Source organism: Puma concolor, chromosome B3 (genome assembly GCF_028749965.1).
Source record: "Puma concolor isolate L17-30 chromosome B3, mPumCon1.1.hap2, whole genome shotgun sequence".
NCBI lineage: Eukaryota > Metazoa > Chordata > Mammalia > Carnivora > Felidae > Puma > Puma concolor.
Genome location: NC_141672.1, coordinates 89424306 through 89440363, shown reverse-complemented (window position 1 = coordinate 89440363; position 16058 = coordinate 89424306). Strand labels below are relative to the sequence as shown.

Below are 16058 nucleotides of genomic sequence, written 5' to 3'. Positions count from 1 at the left end.
CATACTCACGGACTGAAAGAACCAATAGTGTTAAAATGTACATACTAACCAAACCAATTTACAGATTCAATGCAATCCCTATCAACATACCAACAGCATTTTTCACACAACTAGAACAAATAATCCTAAAATTTGTATGGAACCATAAAAGAACCTAAATAGGCAAAGCAATCTTGAGAAAGAACAGAGATGGGGGTATCACAATCCCAGATTTCAAAACATATTACAAAGCTATAATAATCAAAACAGTACGGGACTGAGACAAAAATAGATCCATGGAGCAGAATAGAGCCCAGAAACAAACCCATGCTTATATGGTCAATTAGTCTATGACAAAGGAGGCAAAAACACACAATGGGGGAAGACAGTCTCTTCAATAAATGGTGCTGGGAAAACTGGACAGCTACATGAAAAATAAGAAACTGGACCACTTTCTGACACCATACACAAAAATAAACCCTAAGTGGGGTGCCTGGCTGGCTCAACTGGTAGAGCATACTATGCCTGATCTTGGGGTTATGAGTTCAAGCCCCATATTGGCTGTAGAGCTTACTTTAAAAATTAATTAATTAAAAAGTGATAAACTCAAAATGGATTAAAGACTTAAATGGGAGATCTGAAACCATACAACTAAAAGAAAACACAAGGAAGTAATCTCTTTGACATCAGACTCAGAAACATTTTTCTACATATGTCTCTTATAGTGAGGGAAACAAAATAAAAAATATTAGGACTACATCAAAATAAAAAGCTTTTATACAGCAAAGGAAATCATCAAAAAAATGAAAAGGCAACCTAACGATTGGAAAAGATATTTGCAAACAGTATACCTGATAAAGTGTTAGTATCCAAATTATATAACAACCCCAAAACTTCCCCAAGTAATCCAATTAAAAATGGGCAGAGGACATGAACAGATACTTTTCCAATGACATGGAGATAGCCAACAGACCCATGAAAAGATGCTCAACATCACTAATTATCGGGGAAATGCAAATCAAAACCACAATGAGATATCACCTTATACCTGTTAGAATGACTACTATCAAAAATACAAGAAATAACAAGTATTGGCAAGGATGTGGAGAAAAAGGAACCCTTGTGCACTGTTGGTCAGAATAAATTATACAGCCATTGTAGTAAACAGTATGCAGTTTCCTCAAAAAACTAAAAATAGAAAAACCCTATGATCCAGTAATCCTACTAGTATTTACCCAAAGAAAATGAAAACACTAATTCAATGGGGTGCCTGAGTGCCTCAGCTGGTTAAGTCAGACTCTTGATTTCAGCTCAGGTCATGATCTAATGGTTCATGAAATCAAGCCCTGCAGCAGGCTCTGCGCTGCCAGCACAGAGCCTGCTTCGGATTCTCTCTCCTTCTCTCTCTGCCCTTCCCCAGCTCACACACAGTATGCTCTGTCTCTAAATAAATAAATAAACATTAAAAAAAATTACCACTAATTTGAAAAGATTTACATACCCTTATGTTCATTGCAGCATTATTTATAAAACTGAAGATATGTAAGCAACCTAAATGTCCATTGATAAATGAACAAAGATGTGGTGAGTGTGTGTATATCCATACATACACATACACACACACACACACACACACACACACACACACACACACAAATGGAATATTACTTAGCCATAAAAAAAGAATGAGATCTTGCCATTTGTGACAACATAGATGGACCTAGAGGATATTATGCTAAGTGAAATAAGTCAGACAAAGAAAGTGTATGATTTAAGTTATACAGCATCTAAAAAACAAATGAACAACAACAAAAAAAACCCAGAAACAGACCCAGAGAACTGGTGGTTGTCAGAGGGGTGGGGTGGGGATGAGAGAAAGGCAAAATAAATGAAGAGGAATGGCAGATACAGGCTTCTACTAATGTAATGAACATGGGAATAAAAACAGATAAAATGTACAGCATAGAGAATATAGTCAATGGTATTGTAATAGCTGTGCAGGCTGACAGATGGTATCTATACTTGTGGTGAGCATAGCATAATGTATACAGTTGTTGAATCACTGTTATACACCTAAAACTAATGTAATATTGTATGTCAACTATACTTTAATCAAAAAACAATAATACAGGGGCGCCTGGGTGGTGCACTCGGTTGAGCGTCCGACTTCAGCCAGGTCACGATCTCGCGATCCGGGAGTTCGAGCCCCGCGTCAGGCTCTGGGCTGATGGCTCAGAGCCTGGAGCCTGTTTCCGATTCTGTGTCTCCCTCTCTCTCTGCCCCTCCCCCGTTCATGCTCTGTCTCTCTCTGTCCCAAAAATAAATAAACGTTGAAAAAAAAATTTAATAAAAAAAAACCAATAATACAAAATAAAATATTTTTGCAAAGATTAAAAAATAATTAAGAGCAAATACGTGCCTGGCTGGATCATCTAACCACTTTATCTAAATTAAATCATTTAACCCTCATGACAATCCTATTAGGTAGGCACTATTACTATCCCATTTCACAACTAAGAAAATTGAGGCACAAAGAAGTTAAAAAAACTTCCAAGGTCATACAAGTAGTAACAGATGGTCTGGGATTCAAACTTAAGCAGTGCAGTTCTAAAATTCCTACTCTGTACCACTTCACCCATTCTGATTGGTATAATAATCATTCATGTGTCATTTCATAAAGAATCCAGAATATTATCTCAAGCCAACATGTAAACACATTAACATTTACCTCTTCAAAAATAGCCCTTGAAAAATCCCCACAGCGTAATGTGCCATCATAGCTCAGTGAGAGTATGTGAGCCGGATTGGCAGGTGAGAAGTAAAGACAGCTAACTGGCTGACTGTGGGGTTGAAAAACATAAATTCCATCTTCTTCAGATTGGTGAGTCTGGAAGAGAGTTGAGGGCAGGGAGATAGACAAAAACTAGTGAAAAGTAGCAACACTTTCTGTCATTAAACTATTTATGTTTGTATTACATTCAGTCTTTTCTTAGTCTATAATTATACCCACCCTCCCATTCAGGAAGTCAGAACTAACAATGTCATATCATCACTAAATTACTTTTTTCTAATTTTTAATCCAACGATATTGTCACATTTATTTTAACCGTTTCCAGCTTTTGCAAACTACTTTTTCATAATGCAGAAGGGAAAAGAATTATAGTTTATTATGACTTTAGTTCATGAAATCTCAAGAAATGAGATATCTACTCTTTATTTCACATTCAGCATAATTTCCTTCTACTAAAAACAGTATAACTACCATTACTACTTTGTCTCCTCAGTACGCTTCTATATATCATTCTCAGCACAATTTTCAAAAGGTTATTTGGTCCTGGCACAAAGTGATAATTTTAAAAATACATTATCCCCTAAATACACCATGAAAATGCATGTATTTCAATTCCACACTAATATTATTACTACTGGGGCTCCTGGGTAGCTCCATCAGTTGAACATCTGACTCTTGATTTAGGCTCAGGTCATGATCCCAGGGTCATGGGATCGAGCGCCACGTGGAACCCTGTGCTAAGTGTGGAGCCTGCTTAAGATTCTCTCTCTGTCTGTCTCTCTCTCTCCCTCTGCCCCTCTCCCTGCTTGCACTCTCTCTCTCTCTCTCTCAAAAAAAAAAAAGTAATATTATTACTACTTCTAGGGATTATCCTTTTCACAGGTGGATTACCAACTACTAAATCATCACTTCTCAGATCTGGATAAATTATGTTACTATGCCATATGTCATAGTACGAACCAGAGCAACTATCCTCTCCAAATTTGGCTTAATCTGCTCTGAAATATTCAGGCATTTTTGTTTTCTTCTTTTTTTATTTTAAACTTAAACAAAGAATTTTTTAAAAGGAAAGGGAGGGAAAAAATTATAATCACATACATTCCTCCTCCTATCTAGAGTTAACCACTGTTAATATCCTCACATATTTGTTTATAGTGTTTATTTTTAGAACAAAACTCTCCATTGTTATAAATAACAATACAGAAATGTAGAAAGACAATAACTATTAAAAATTACTGCAAATCCAGGGCACCTGGGTGGCTCAGTCGGTTAAGCGTCCGACTTTGGCTCAGGTCATGATCTCACGGTTCGTGAGTTCGAGCCTCGCATCGGGCTCTGTGCTGACAGCTCAGAGCCTGGAGCCTGCTTCAGATTCTGTGTCTTCCTCTCTCTCTGCCCCTCCCCTGTTCATGCTCTGTCTTTCTCTGTCTCAAAAATAAATAAAAAACATTAAAAAAATTAAAAAAAAATTACTGCAAATCCAAAATTAACTAAAATGATCATTAAAATACTAAGCTATCATTACAGATATCTCTGTATGTACTTAGACAAATAGAATGACAGAGAAGAAATTTAGAAAAAAATAAGACCATGCTATATATGCCATTTTTCATAGTATTAAATTAAACTATACTTCAAAGTAATAAAAGAAAATCAGGCTGAAGTAGTTTTGAACTTCAAGCACAGCTGATCCTTGAACAAGGGGTTAAGAGCACCAACCCACCATGCAGTTAAAAATCCCATGTATAACATGTGACTACCCAAAAACTTAACTACTAATAGCCTACTGTTGACGGAGATCCTCAATAACACAGTGAACTAACATATTTTATAGGTTATGCATATTATATGCTGTACTTTTACAATACAGTAAGCTAGAGAAAAGAAATGTTAATAAAATCATAAGGAAAAGAAAATACATTCATAGTACTACACTTTTTTTCAATCCCACAAGTTTATGTCATCTGTTTATAAAATAAATCATCTGTCAGTACCTGTCAATATTATCTTATGTGATACAAAACACTATAGATATTATATACATATTACTAACATGACATCAAAAATAAAAACATAATATGAAAATGAAATTAATATTTACATACAGGTACAACAATTCATGCATTGATAATGAAGTGGCAATATGCTTGCTTTATGGTAGCCTAGTGTAATCAATACAGTTGCTTCACAGTAGCCTAGCCTATACACTAATGGATTAATCCCTATAAAATTTTTATGAGATCCAGTATTACAGTTATATTCACAATGCAATATTGGAAATAGTTAAATTTTTTTAAAAATATCACTTACCTGTTTTAATAAGCTGATATGCAGTTGCTCCAATTACAAGAGAAAAAGGTATACTGTATGGTAATGTAACTCTTTGAAAGCAAAATTATAAAGAAGCTAACAAATTATTAATTTTATATTAAATAGTACTCACCTTATGCCTATGTAATGATAGGCTATCAACTTCCATACAAGTCTTGCACATGATGTTCTACACAATGACTACTTAGGCAATGATGATGATAATGACACAAAAATGCTCATATATTTCTTGCTGTACAGTTCAAAGATTTTCACACAAAGAGACATGTAGGTATACAACAGATAAGTTTATTAATTGTACAGTAGGATAATTATTTACTAAGTGGAAGTGGACCATCATAAAGGTCTTCATCTCATCATCTTCACGTTAAATACGCTAAGGAGGAAGAGGAGGGGCTCAGGGGTGATAGCAACAGAAGAGGTGGACGAGGTAATAGAGGTAGAAGGGGAGGCAGGAGAGGCAACACACTGAGTGTAACTTTATGGAATATATCATAACTTCTGTCTGGCTTGTTTTTTCATTTCTCTAAAAAGGTTTCTATATTGTACCAATATTTCTTCCAACATTTGCTTTAGTTACAGTGCCCATACCATAGAAGGGTCCACATCATAAAAGAAGTCAAAAGCTGTCTTGAACAATTAGAATGCTTCTGCCAGATTGTCTAATGTCAATGTATTTCCTAGCACTGCTTCAATCATCTGGCACTGGTTCAGAAGCATTCCTCTCCATCAAGCACTCTTCTATTAATTCCTCTCATGGGGCATCTATTAGCTCTTGAATTCCTCCAAGATCCACATCCTGAAACCTTTCACACTAACCATTTTTGCCATAACCACAATCTCTGTCATCATTTCCTTGACTGTCTCTGTCATAAATCCTATGAAGTCATGTACAACATCTGGACACAGTTTTCTCCAGCAGAAATTTATTCTTCCAGGCTTGACTGTTTTCATGGCTTTTTCTGTCACAATAGTGGCATCTTCAATGGTGTTATCATTCTTGATTTTCAGATGTTTTTTCTGCTGGGGTTCTCTTGGTGGTGTAGACAATCTTTTCTACAGAGTACCATGTGTAATGAGCCTTCAAAGTCCTTAATGACCCCCTGATCTAGAGGCTGAATTAGAGACAGTGTTTGGGGGCAACATTTTGATGCCTTGGGTTCTGGGTAGCCAGGGACATTGCCCAACATCGAAAGAACTTTAAAAGGCAGTACCTTACTGGCAAGGTACTTCCTGACCTCAGGGACAAAGCATCGGTGATCCAGAAATGGGCTCTTGTTTCCAGGACCTCCTGTTGTACAGCCAAAAAACTGGCTGCTGGTATTTATCTTTTCCCCTTGAGGGTGGGGATTAGCAGCTTTATAGAGAACAGCAATCCTGATCACAATGTATTTGCACAGTAGAGTTAGCCTATTCCTTTGTGCCTTAAATCTGGTGCTCATTTCTCTTTCTTACTAATAAATGTCCTTTGTGGCTTTTTTTTTTTCCAGAATGCACTTTCCTCTGCATTAGAAACCAGTTCAGGCAGATATTCTTTGTCAGTATTTTTCTTAATGGTGTCTGGGAACTTGTCTTCAGTCTTGGATCAGCAGAAGCTACTTCTCCTGTTATTCTAACATTTTTAAAGCCCAACTTCTTTCTAAAATTATCAAACCATCCTTTGCTGGCATTAAATTCTCCAGATTTCTGTCTTTCACCTTCCATTTACTTTGCCATATGATGACTTCAATTTTCCTCGAGTCATATCAGTCTACAGGTATGCATTTCTTAGAGCAATCCTACACCCACATAAAAGCTGCATCTTCAGATAAAAGGTATTCTGCAAAAAGTACAAGGTTTTCACACTTGCTGAATAGCTGCAGTAACAGCTTTACAATTTTTTTCTTTTTCTTTTTTTTCTTTTTTTTTTTACAACAGTCCTTATGCTAGATTCATTTATCTTGAAATGCTGGGCAACTGCAGCTGCAGACCTCAATCTATAGCATTTATCAAGCAATTCAACTTTTTCCTGTACTCTCCTGAATATTCCCCAATTCTTGGGAGCACTTTCCAGAATCACTAGTGGTGCTTTGTAGGAGTCCTATGATGTTTTTCAAGGTGTACAGTATTGCACTAAACACAGTGAAAAATATGCAAGAACCCCAAGAGATCACTTTTTACTATGATACACAATTTACTAGAAAGATAAAATGTTCACATGGAGATGATTAGCATTTTAACTAGATACTTGCTATAATTAAACTCACAATAGCAATAGGATAGCTAGGAAATCATTATTAGAGTAGTATAGTAGTACAGCAGTTAATTTTCCGCAGTTACTATTTAATACCACATCTTTATGTTTGTTTACATTTCTCTCGACTGTGAATGGCACCACATATGGTCTGTAAGTGTTGAAGTTTTAATAAATTTTAACTTCTTATACTACATTTGTGTATATTTTATAGTAGTAAGTGATAAAATAGACTAGTATCTACATATATGTTATACATTCATGACATACCTTTTTCTTTATCTTTTCAATATTTCTAAGCTATGTGGTTCATCTGAAAGTTTTTTCAAGTTATTGCAAATCTCCAAAAAAATTTCAATATATTTGATGAAAAAAAATCCATGTGTAAGTGGACCCACACAGTTCAAATTGTGTTAAGGGTCAAATGTATTTCTTTACAGGTGCTATTTCCTAAAAAGGACACAGTAGAGGGGTTTGGGTGGCTCAGTCAGTTAAGCGTCTTTTTTAATTTTTTAAATATTTATTTAGAGAGATCACAAGTGGGGGAGGGGCAGAGAGAAGGAGAGACAGAATCCCAAGCAGCCTCCACATCATCAACGCAGAGCCCAATGCAGGGCTTGAACTCACCAACAGTGAGATCATGACCTGGGCTGAGATCAAGAGTCAGACATTTAACCAACTGTGCCACCTAGGCACCCCAGGCATCCAGCTCTTTGATTGTGACTCAAGTCATGAGATTAAGCCCCATGTGGGTCTCCATGCTGGGTGTGGAGCCCACTTGAGATTCTCTCTTTCCTGCTCTCTAGCCCTCACTTTCTTTCTTTCTTTTTTTTTTTTTAAAGACGTGGGGGAGTATAAAACATGAAGCAGGAGTAGTCATTATGCTTTCTTATTTTTTCAACTATGTCTCAATTTTAGATATTTTCTATTGATTGAGAGCATTATTTTCATCCCTTCTCCAATCTCCCCTGTCTCCATGTCTATATTATATACTATTACTTTTATTTTGTCCAGGTTGATAACATTTATATCCAGTTCTATAAACAATTTGAATAGCTGTTTAAGATTAGTTCTGCATTTAAATGGATTCAATGCTCATCACCAATTCTTTTGTGAAACTTCTCTGTTCCTGAATTTTTAATCCTGATTTACTCTTAATTGGCTAAGACTTACTGTGAAGTGGTTTTTTTTCCAGATGAACTCCCAGGTCTTGAATTTCTTGAGTTTTTTCACATGTGAGAATACCTACCAGCTGCCTTTAATTAGAACAATTATCTTGGGCTGCTAAGTATTCCAGGCCACACTTTCTTCCCTCAGAACCTTGTAGACATTACATGAAATGTTGCTGTAGAAAACAGAAAAGCTAGACTTCTCCCCTTGAATATAATTTTTCTGCCTAAAGAATTCTTTACCCTCTATGTTCCAAGTTTTCCTAAAACATGGTATAACATTCAATCTGCCAACTCAATTCTCTTTTCAGAAGAATTCTCTTTGGGGGCGCCTGGGTGGCTCAGTTGGTTCAGCATCCGACTTCCGCTCGGGTCACGATCTCACAGCTTATGAGTTCGAGCCCTGCATGGGGCTCTGTGGTGACAGCTCAGAGCCTGGAGCCTGCTTCAGATTCTGTGCCTCCCTCTCTCTCTGCCCCAACCCACTCACTTTCTATCTCTGTCTCTCTCAAAAATAATAAACATTTTAAAAAATTTAAAAAAGAAGAATTCTCTTTGAATATATTTGCTGTTTCACTGTTGGGTCATCTTTGACGGTCTTCCCTTACCACTGGCTTGTCTGTGATTACCTCAAGTCTTTAATGTCTACAATTTTCAATGATGTCTATTCTGTTCCTTGCTTTTGTCTAATTTATTAGTTTCACTGATCTTAAGTTTGTTTCCTTAGTTCTGCAATATCCTTTTCCATCTCATTCTGCTGTTTTATCATCTTATCTTTAAGTATTATTTTACCAAATAATATTGTTATTAACTTGCTCCATAGCAGCACTGTCCAAAAAGAGCTTTCTAAGATAACAAAAATGTTATATGTATGCACTATCAACGTAGTATCCACTAGCCATGTATGGCTATTAGGCACTTGAAACAAGCCTAGTGTAACTGAAGAACTGAATTTTCTATTTTAATTGATTTAAATGTAAATAGTCTCTTAGGACCTGTAGCTACTATACAAAACAGTACAGTTCCACAATTTAGAGAAACTGAAGAGAATTTTCTTTCTTGCATTGAGTTATGTTTTTCTTCTAGACCTGTCTTTGCATGCTAGGTTCTTTTGTTGTTTTTGCAGTAGTGTTCGTATAGTTGTCATATCATTTCTTTTCATTTTCATCATGCTTGAATTGCTCTGTCCATGTTAGATGCTCTGATATAACATATTGACTCTTCCTCCCAGTATCTGATCTGTTCATTTTTTCCTCAGAAAAAGACAGGCTTTTCTGTAGCCAAGAGGAAGACAGAGGTGGATAGTTGGTTTCAGCTGAAAGAATATGCAATATTTGTTGGAATTCCTAGACTGTAATAGACTTTTGTCCATTATTCTATATATGATTTAGGGGCTCCTGGGTGGCTCAGTCAGTTAAGCATCCAACTCTTGGTTTCAGCTCAGCTCATCATCTCCCAGTTCATGGGTTTGAGGCCCCAAGTCAGGCTCTGCGTGGACAGCTGCAGAGCCTGCTTGGGATTCTCTGCCTCCTTCTCTCTGCCCCTCCCCTACTGTCTATCTCTCCCTCTAAAAAATGAATAAATAAGTATTAATAAGGGGGTGCCTGAGTGGCTCAGTCGGTTAAGCATCTGACTGTTAGTTTTAGCTCAGGTCACGATCTCATGGTTCATGAGTTTGAGCTCTGCATCAGGCTCTATGCCGGCAGTGCAGAGCCTGCTTTGGATTCTTTCTCTCTCCCTCTCTGTCTGCCCCTCTCTCTCTCTCCCTCTCTCTCTCTCAAATAAATACTTAAAAACAATTTTTTTAACATTTATAAGGATTTATACCACCTACCTGGCAGATTTAGTAGTAGCTTATACTACTCCCACAGACCAAGAAAATTTCCTTCATAGAGAATTAGTCCTACTATTAACAAACTTCCCCTGTTTTCTCCCCTTTCCCCTCAGCAGCCATGTCCTTATTTCTCACTCAAAGGAGGAAAACTCTAAATACCCACTCAATGTGTTCTCTCTAGTTTTGACAACATAGGTGAAAATCATCAGGGTTTGGTCAGTTACCAATATGGATTTTGGCTGTTAAGGCAAGGTAGAAGCTAAATCATGCTGTGCCCCACCCCCAGCTGAGCTACAGAATTTCTGTCCTTGGTGGCTAGTTTTTGAAGTGCACAGCATAAGTTATACTTCTTCCTTATTGCTGTAAGATTTTTTTAAAACTGATTTGACTGCTTTTTGCTCATTCTTTGGGAAATTCCAATTGCCCATTTTAATCTGAATATACCAGGTTAAAAGTGCTTTTAGGGGTGCCTGACTGGATCAGTCAACGGAGCACACAACTCTTAGTCTCAGGGTTGTGACTTCGAGCCCCATGCTGAGTATGGAGATTACTTAAAAATAAAATATTTAAAAAAAAGAGTGCTTCGGGGCGCCTGGGTGGCTCAGTCGGTTAAGCGTCCGACTTCGGCTCAGGTCACGATCTCGCCGTCCGTGAGTTCGAGCCCCGCATCAGGCTCTGGGCTGATGGCTCAGAGCCTGGAGCCTGCTTCCGATTCTGTGTCTTCCTCGCTCTCTGCCCCTCCCCCGTTCATGCTCTGTCTCTCTCTGTCCCAAAAATAAATAAACGTTAAAAAAAAATTAAAAAAAAAAAAGAGTGCTTCTAACTACTTTAAACCTAATTGAATACAGGACCAGTTTGTTTTGAGCCTAGAAATGACTATCTGTGTACACTGAATTGGAATAGGAAAATTGGAAGTACAAATACCAATTCAGACCACTATGGTAATTCTAAAACAGGACATGGGGCCCTGGCCCAACATAATGGCAGTAAGGATGGAAAGGGGCAAAAGCATTAAAGGACTTTATTAGACACAAGGAACGAGTGAGGACCCAGCTTAAAACTCTTCAATGGCTTCCTATTGCTTTTAGGATAAAAACCAAAATTCTTGGGGTGCCTGAGTGGATCAGTCAGTTAAGCATCCGACTCTTAAATTTGGCTCAGGTCATGATCTCATGGTTCATGAGTTCATAGGATCAAGCCCTGTCTGAGGCTCTGTGCTGACAGTGTAGAGCCTGACTGGGATTCTCTCTCTCTCAAAACAAGTAAATAAACTTAAAAAAAATCTTATTCAAAGATAGAGATAGAGATAGAGATAGAGATAGAGATAGAGATAGAGATAGAGATAGAGACAGAGACAGAGATAGAGATATATAGATCTGGTCTCTACCCACCTCCACAGCTTCATCCTCTTCCACTCATCCCTTGTGTCTATTCCTTTGCTGTCTATGCTCCAGCTACACAAGCTATTTTTCAGGTCTTTAAAAGTATCAGATAGGCCTCCTCCTGCTGCAGGTCCTTGACATGCTGTTCCCTTGTCTGAAATATTCTTTCCCTTTTCTTTACTTGGTCTATTGCTACTTAGCTTTCAAATCTCATCTCAATTCTCAGTTCCTCAGGGAAGGTTTCTTTCCCTGATCCTCCACATTAGGCCAGCCCCCTGTCATTAACACTACTTTCCTTCAGTCCATTAAACACACTATATAATTCATTCCACTTATCAAATATGTAATTACATATTTGGCCATTATTTCATTAATGCTGCATTTGCCACTAAATTCTAAACTGTAAGAGGGCAGAGACAATTTTTGCTCACAAATATCTAATATCTGGGGAATCATTAGAATATTACTCAGCACAAAATAATAAATGTGGAAACAATGAATAAATGGGTGAATGGGTAACTGAATAAACGGTAACAACTTTTGATTCTAGATGCAACTAGGAATCTGAAAGAAAGTTAAGAGGAAAAACAGGGGGTGTCAAGGCAATTCAATGGGGAAAGGATAGTCTTTTCAATACATGACAACTGGATATTCATATCCAAAAAAGTAAACTTGGGCCCTTACCTCACACATATATAAAAAATAACTCAAATATCATCTCACGCCAGTCAGAGTGGCTAAAATGAGCAAATCAGGAGACTAGAGATGCTAGAGAGAATGTGGAGAAACGGGAACCCTTTTGCACTGTTGGGAATGCAAACTGGTGCAACCACTCTGGAAAACAGTGTGGAGGTTCCTCAAAAAATTAAAAATAGATCTACCCTATGACCCAGCAATAGCACTGCTAGGAATTTACCCAAGGGATATAGGAGTGCTGATGCACAGGGGCACTTGTACCACAATGTTTACAGCAGCACTTTCAACAATAGCCAAATTACAGAAAGAGCCTAAATGTCCATCAACTGATGAATGGATAAAGAAGTTGTGGTTTATATATACAATGGAATACTATTTGGCAATGAGAAAGAATGAAATATGGCCTTTTGTAGCAACGTGGATGGAACTGGAGAGTGTTATGCTAAGTGAAATAAGTCATACAGACAAAGACAGATACCATATGTTTTCACTCTTATGTGGATCCTGAGAAACTTAACAGAAGACCATGGGGGAGGGGAAGGGGAAAAAAAGAGTTACAGAGAGGGAAGGAGGAAAACCCTGAGAGACTCTTAAAAAGTGAGAATAAACTGAGGGTTGATGGGGGGTGGGAGGGAGGGGACAGTGGGTGATGGGCATTGAGGAGGGCACCTGTTGGGATGAGCTGGGTGTTGTATGGAAACCAATTTGACAATAAATTTCATATTAAAAAAAAAAGAACTCAAGATGAATCACCAAACTAAATGTGAAAGCACATACTATAAAATTTTTAGAAAAAAACAGGAAAAACTCTTTAAGGCTTGAAGCTAGAGAAAGATTTCTTAAACATGACACCAAAAGCACAATCCATTTAAAATTTTTCGTAAACTGCGGGGCGCCTGGGTGGCTCAGTCAGTTGAGCGTCCGACTTCGCTCAGGTCACGATCTCACGGTCCGTGAGTTCGAGCCTCGCGTCGGGCTCTGTGCTGACAGCTCAGAGCCTGGAGCCTGCTTCAGATTCTGTGTCTCCCTCTCTCTCTGGCCCTCCCCCCGTTCATGCTCTGTCTCTCTCTGTCTCAAAAATAAATAAATGTTTAAAAATAAATAAATAAAATAAAATAAAATAAAATTTTTCGTAAACTGGATATCATCTTTTGCACTTCAAAAGACAGCATAAAGGAAATGAAGAAAAGCCAAAAACTACCAGAAATACTTGCAAAACACATCTGATAAAGAATTTGTATCTAGAATTTACAAACTCATAATTCAATAAGACAAACAACCTAATAAAACATTAATAAAAGGGACACCTGGGTGGCTCAGTCGGTTAAGTGTCCACTTCAGCTCAGGTCATGATCTCATGGTTCATGGATTCAAGCCCCAAGTCAGGCTTTGTGCTGACAGCTCAGAGCCTGGAGCTTGCTTTGGATTCTCTCTCTCTCTCTCTCTCTCTCTCTCTCTCTCTGCGCCTCTCCCCCACTCACACTCTGTCTCTGTCTCTCTCTCAAAAATAAACATTAAAAAAAATTTTTTAATTGATAAAAGATTTGAATAGCCATTTTATCAAAGATATCCAAACGGCATGAAAAGAGGCTCAACATTAGTCATTAGTCATATGCATCAAAACCACAATGAGATACCAATTCACACCCACCAGAAAGGCTATAATCAAAATGACATAAAATAATAAACATTGCTGAGCATGGGGGGAAATTGGAACCCTCATATTGCTGGTGGGAATATAAAATGATACAATCGTTTGGAAAGAAGTTTGGTAGTTCCTCAAAATGTTAACTAGTTGCCATATGACCCAGAACTCTGTCCCTGGATATCTACCCAAGAGAAATTAAAACACATTTCCAAACAAAAATGTGTACACAAATGTTTATACTAGCATTATTCAGAATAGCCAAAAAGTGGAAACAACCCAAATGTCTATCAAGTGATAAAATGAATCAACAAAATGTGGTATAGTCAAACAATGGAGTATTGTTCAACAATTAAAAAAGAATGAAATACTGATACATACCAAAACATAAATGAACCTTGAAAATATTATGCTAAGAGAAAGAAATCAACATAAAAGACCACATATTGTATGATTCTATTTATATGATATGTCCAAAAAGGTAAAATTTAAGAAGATGTCCCTGGGTATAAGGGTAATTAACTGGAGGATTAAATGTAATTAGCCAATAGGAATCTTCTAGGAATGACAAAAATGTTTTAAGGCTGGAGGGTGAAGTTACACAACTCACTAAACCTATTAAAAATCACTGGGTTAGGGGCACCTGGGTGGCTCCATTGGTTAAGCATGACTTTGGCTCTGGTCATGATCTCACAGTTCGTGGGTTCAAACCCTACAGCAGGCTCTGTGCTGACAGCTGAGAGCCTGCAGCCTGCTTCGGATTCTGTATCTCCCTCTCTCTCTGCTCTTCCCCTGCTTGTGCCCTGTCTCCCACTCTCTAAAAAGTATCTATTAAAACAATTTTTTTTTAATCATTAAGTTGTACTTTGAAATATGTGAATTTTGTAATATCTAAATTATACTTTGATAAAGTTAATTTTTTTAAAAAATTAGAGAGTTGGGGCATGAGCACAGGGCAGCAAAAGTACTAGGTTTTAGACTTGCTCAAGCTGTTAATGTGACACAGCCAAAGATGTGGGAAATTTAGAAAGTTGTTAAGGATACCAGACTATACAGGGCACCTGTGTGGCTCAGTCGGTTAAGTGTCTGGCTTCAGCTCAGGTCATGATCTCACAGCTTGTAGGTTCAAGCCCCATGATGGGCTCTGTGCTGATAGACCAGAGCCTGGAGCCTGCTTCAGATTCTGTGTCTCCCTCTCTCTCTGTCCCTCCCTCGCTCTCTCTCTCTCTCTCAAAAATAAACATTAAAAAAAAAAAAAAGGATACCAGACTATAGAGACATAGTAATACAGATTTTGAAGTCACCAGGAAAGACATGACAAAGGGACTTTTCTACATATCTTCAACTCTGTACAGATTGATCTACCCTGAAAAGATCTTCACTTGACTATACTAATTCTCTATGTTTCCTTTTCAAAGTTCTTCTACCAATGGTATTTATCCACTGTTTTCATTTCTTCCACTACCCCATTATTTTTTTATTCTCTCAAAGTCTGTGTTCCTTACCTCTTTGTTGAAGCTACTCTCTCAACTCACTAATGGTACCCCATTTTCAAAACCAATGGCCTGTTCTCTGCTTTCATTCTTTTTAACTTCTCTACAAGAAGCCCTGTCAAACTCCAATCCTTGAAACTCATCTCTTAGCTTGTACAACCTTATACTATTCTTAGTCCTCTTCCCACTTCTCTTCTATTTCATTTACCAGATACTTTTACCTCCTACCCTCACTCACACCTTATCAAAATAAGGAAGAACCTTTTCTCCCAAAACAAGAGAGAACTTGGTTTTTACTTCTCTCTTCTTCTCACAAAATCTGTTAAGAAACAGGTCTTTGTTCTACTTTCACAATTAAAAAATAAATTCAGAGAATGTTAACTTGGCTTTTCTCAATTTTGTAACTATCAAAAGCAATCCATGCAGAATTATACGTACAATGAGTGGAATTCAGTATCTGTTTGTGACTCATAAAAAAATGAATGGGATCATCCTAAGCATATCC

The 16058-nt window shown here is 37.5% G+C and overlaps 1 protein-coding gene across 4 annotated transcripts in view; it reads right to left on the bottom strand.

Moving 5' to 3' along the window:
* Positions 1-16058, bottom strand: part of WDR76 (WD repeat domain 76) — a 61733-nt gene that overhangs the window by 16941 nt on the left and 28734 nt on the right. For 3 of the 4 annotated variants that reach the window (XM_086710557.1, XM_086710558.1, XM_025919228.2), the window contains 2 exons: positions 5081-5107; positions 2708-2866 (listed from right to left, as the gene is read on the bottom strand). In XM_086710557.1, coding sequence (XP_086566683.1) covers positions 2708-2866; positions 5081-5107 — 186 coding nt within the window. The remainder of the gene's footprint in view (positions 1-2707; positions 2867-5080; positions 5108-16058) is intronic. The other variant, XM_086710556.1, reaches the window with a different exon arrangement.